The 4027-nt window shown below is 48.7% G+C and overlaps 2 protein-coding genes across 2 annotated transcripts in view; both read left to right on the top strand.

Annotated features, from left to right (window-relative positions):
- LOC109924213 (gastrula zinc finger protein XlCGF57.1-like) overlaps positions 1 to 1863 on the top strand; it is a 27053-nt gene extending 25190 nt beyond the window's left edge. The window contains exon 2 of the mRNA XM_048619308.1: positions 539 to 1863. Within this exon, the coding sequence (XP_048475265.1) occupies positions 539 to 1750 (1212 nt within the window). The 3' untranslated portion in view covers positions 1751 to 1863. The remainder of the gene's footprint in view (positions 1 to 538) is intronic.
- Positions 1864 to 3225: 1362 nt separating this feature from the next.
- Positions 3226 to 4027, top strand: part of LOC125487573 (gastrula zinc finger protein XlCGF7.1-like) — a 2530-nt gene continuing 1728 nt past the window's right edge. The window contains exon 1 of the mRNA XM_048619376.1: positions 3226 to 3374. Within this exon, the coding sequence (XP_048475333.1) occupies positions 3226 to 3374 (149 nt within the window). The remainder of the gene's footprint in view (positions 3375 to 4027) is intronic.

Below are 4027 nucleotides of genomic sequence, written 5' to 3'. Positions count from 1 at the left end.
ACTCCCTTTCCCTCCAGTTCCTGCAAATTAACAGTGTAACCCCAGAATGAGAACGAAATGGGAAAGGGGAGTGGGAACAGAGAGTGTTGTGCTCACAGATGTTGGACAGAGGAGGAAGTTTCAGTGAGTGTGAAGTTAAAATTAAACCCTGTGCTTTGTTTGAACGGATGCCTTGGAGGAAAGTGAAGGGAAGGGATTTGTTGCAAAGTGTCCTCCCCTCCCCCAGCAACCTCAGCGCGAGGCCAGCGCGGGCCCTTTGTCTGCAACAGGCGCAGCTCCTATTGGCTGGCTCTGTACTGCACGAAATGCGGCCTGGCCAATAGACAGCGCTGGAAGACCGGAAGCATTCTGGTCCTCCAGCCAATCAGAGCTCCCCCGTTGTATGAATGCGGAAGTTGCCCCATTCTGAGGATGGTCATTGCTGCTGCTGCTGTACCTTGAAATAACATCCCTCCAGGAGACACCATCAAGGGTTTCTGTGTGTGGGGACTTCAGTTCATCATCCAACCTGGAGGGGCACAAGGACAACAACACCGAGGAGAAGCCATGGCTGTGTGGGGACTGTGGGAAACGATTCAAGTTCCCATCTGGGCTGGAGAGTCATCGGCGTGTTCACACCGGGGAGACGCCGTTCACCTGCTCAGACTGTGGGAAGGATTTCCCTGACTCCTATTCCCTACTGAGACACCAGCAAGTTCACACCAGGGAGAGGCCGTTCACTTGCTTCAGGTGTGGGAAGGGATTCAGGCAGTTATGCAACCTTCAACAACACGACAAAATTCACACCGGGGAGAGGCCGTTCATCTGCTCCAATTGTGGGAAGGGTTTCGAAAATTTCTCTGCCCTACTGACACACCAGCGAATACACACTGGAGAGAAGCCATTCACTTGCTCGGAGTGCGGGAAGGGATTTGATCAGGCTGCTTTGCTGGTGGCCCACAAGCAAGTTCACACCGGGGAAAGGCCATTCATCTGCTTCAGGTGTGGGAAGGGATTCAGCTTGTTATCTGCCCTTCGAAAACATGAGCGAATTCACACCGGGGATAGGCCGTTCACCTGTTCTGAGTGCGGGAAGGGCTTCGCTCGCTCCTCTTCCCTACTGTCACACCAGCGAGTTCACACCGGGGAGAAGCCATTCACCTGCTTCGCATGTGAAAAGACATTCTGTCAGTTGTACAGCCTTCAAAAACACGAGAGAACTCACACCGGGGAATGGCCGTTCACCTGCTCGGAATGCGGGAAGGGATGTAGTTCGTTATCCAGACTGCTGGCACACCAGCGGGTTCACACTGGGGAGAGGCCATTCACCTGCTCTGAGTGTGGAGAAACATTCAGCGATCCATCCGGGATGCGGAGACACCAACGGGTCCACACCGGGGAGAAGCCTTTCACCTGTTCTGAGTGTGGAAAGGGATTCGCTCATGCCGGTGACCTCAGAACTCACCAGCAACTTCACACCGGGGAGAGGCGTTTCACCTGCTCTGAGTGTGGAAAGGGCTTCACTCAGTCGGGCCCACTGTTGACCCACCAGCGCATGCACACCGGGGAGCGACCATTCCCCTGCACCATTTGTGGGAAAGCGTTCAGGGACTCACCGACTCTGCTGAGACACCAGCGAATTCACACCGGGGAGAAGCCATTCATCTGCTCTGTGTGTGGGAAGGGATTTATCCAGAGATACAAGCTGCGGAGGCACCAGAAAGTTCATCAGCGAAGACAGCAGTTGGACGCTGCTGTTCATTGCTGCTGAGAATCGCATCCAAGACTGAGCCATGTTCATTTGGACAGTGGGTGAAGTGGGAGGGATAGTGGGCTTTTTTATTGCAGTGGGGCTGACGCTGTTTCAGCCTAGAACTGCACATTTCCTCTGAAAAGATCCGCAGCAGCTGACGAACAACATTTATTTTATCCTGGTTAGGAAATAGAGTTTGCCTACCACTGCGGGTAGATCTAAAATCAACACATGACATCTCGGAGCAGGAGTACACCATTCAGTCCCTCAGGCCTGCTCCGCCATTTACTACCATCAAGGCTGATCGCATCTCGGCCTGAACTCCACTTTCCTGTCTACCCTCCATAACCCTTCAACCCATTACTAATTAAAAATCTGTCTATCTCCTCCTTAAATTTACTCCATGTCCTGTCATCCACAGCACTCTGGGGTATTGAATCTCACAGATTAATGACCTTTTGAGGAAAGTTACTTCTTCACATCTCTGTTTGAAATCTACTATCCCTCATCCTACGACCTCTCATTCTAAAGTGCCTTACAAGGGGAAATACCCTTCCGATACTGAGTAAATAAGCAAAAATGATGAATGAGCTGAACTAGTCCCATCTGCCAGCTTTTGGCCCATATCTCTCTAAACCTTTCAAATCTGCGTGCCTGTCCAAATGTCTTTTAAATGTTGTAATTGGACCCACCTCTACCACTTCCTCTGGCAGCTTGTTCCATATATGGACCATGCTCTTGTGTGAAAAATGTGTCCCTTAGGCCCCTTTTAAATCTTTCCCCTTTCTCATTAATCCTGTAGCCTCTGGTTTTGGACTACCGTTCCCTGGGGAAAAGATCTTGGTTTCACCTTATCGATGGCCCTCATGATTTTATAAATGTCTTTCGGGCCACCCAGTCTGTCCAGCCTCTTCTTATAACTCAAAACCTCCACCCTCAGTAATATCCTTGTAAATCTTTATTGCACACTTTGCCGTTTAATAACAGCCTTCCTATAGCAGTGCGACCAGAATTGTACACAGGACCACAAATGCAGCCTTAACAATGTTGTGTCCTGCCGTAACATGACGTCCCAATCCCGATACTCAACACTCTGACCGATGAGGGCAAGCGTACCAAACACCTTCTTCACCACCTTGTCTGCCTTCAATGTCATTTTCAAGGAACTATGTATCTGTACCCCTATGCTCTCAGTTTGACAACACTCTCTACCTGTGCAAGTCCTGCCTTGGTTTGTCTCAGCAAAATGCAAAACCTTGCATTTATCTAAATTAAACCCTATCTGCCATTCCTCGGCTGAGCTGATCAAGATCCGTTGTACTCTTAGACAGCCTTCTTCACCTTAAACTTTACCAGCAATTTTGTTGTCATCTGCAAACCGACTAACCAGGCCTGTTTATCATCTCATCTAAATTATTTACGTAACTGATGAATACCAGTGATTCTATAAGTGATCCTTGCGACACACCGCTGGTCACAGGCCTCCAGTCTGAATGCCAATCTTCTACCACCACTCTCCGACTCCTATTGTCAATCCAATTTCATATCCCATTGGCCAGCTGTCCCTGGATTCCACGCGATGGAACCTTGTGTCAATGTGTCAACAGCGGGAGCAAAATATCGCCACACCTGCTTGTGAAGGGTTAGTTGGACATGGCAATAAGCGGTTGATAGGGAATATGTGAAAAACAGGCTTCGGTTAAACACAACCTGTTCTGGCTGGAAGTCAACTGCAATGACCTTGGCTGGTCTTGGGAACAGACTGCTGTGCAAAGGCACAGTCACCTTGACATGTTTGTGCACACAAAGAATGGGTGGGAAAAGTGCTCAGAGGCTGAAATACAGCACATAATATCTGATTGAGAATAGTATTAACACTGGGGACTTTTACTAGCTCGAGAGACTTTCACTGTTGGACTGGGGTTTAAGGAGATCAGATCATGGAAACAGAAATAGAGCTACAAGCACCAGACAACACCCAGGAGACCCCAATTTGAAGAGAAGACAGTGAGACTCAGTGGTTGACTGGATCGACAGTTGTTTAAACTTATGGAGTTACTCATTAGTTTGCATGTACCTAAACGAGATCAAGTGAATAAAGTTGTTTTGTATTGGAGCGCACATTTCTGCTTGTATTTATTTTGATCAGGGAGCAAGCGATGTCAAAATCTTTGAGAGAGACCGATAGCAAACTTTCCAGAGTCTGCTCCCTGGATTCACTCCCTTTCCCTCCAGTTCCTGCAAATTAACAGTGTAACCCCAGAATGAGAACGAAATGGGAAAGGGGAGTGGGAA

Source organism: Rhincodon typus, chromosome 42 (genome assembly GCF_021869965.1).
Source record: "Rhincodon typus isolate 14 chromosome 42, sRhiTyp1.1, whole genome shotgun sequence".
In the NCBI taxonomy this organism is placed as follows: Eukaryota; Metazoa; Chordata; class Chondrichthyes; order Orectolobiformes; family Rhincodontidae; genus Rhincodon; species Rhincodon typus.
This window is presented reverse-complemented; position numbering and strand designations above follow the sequence as displayed.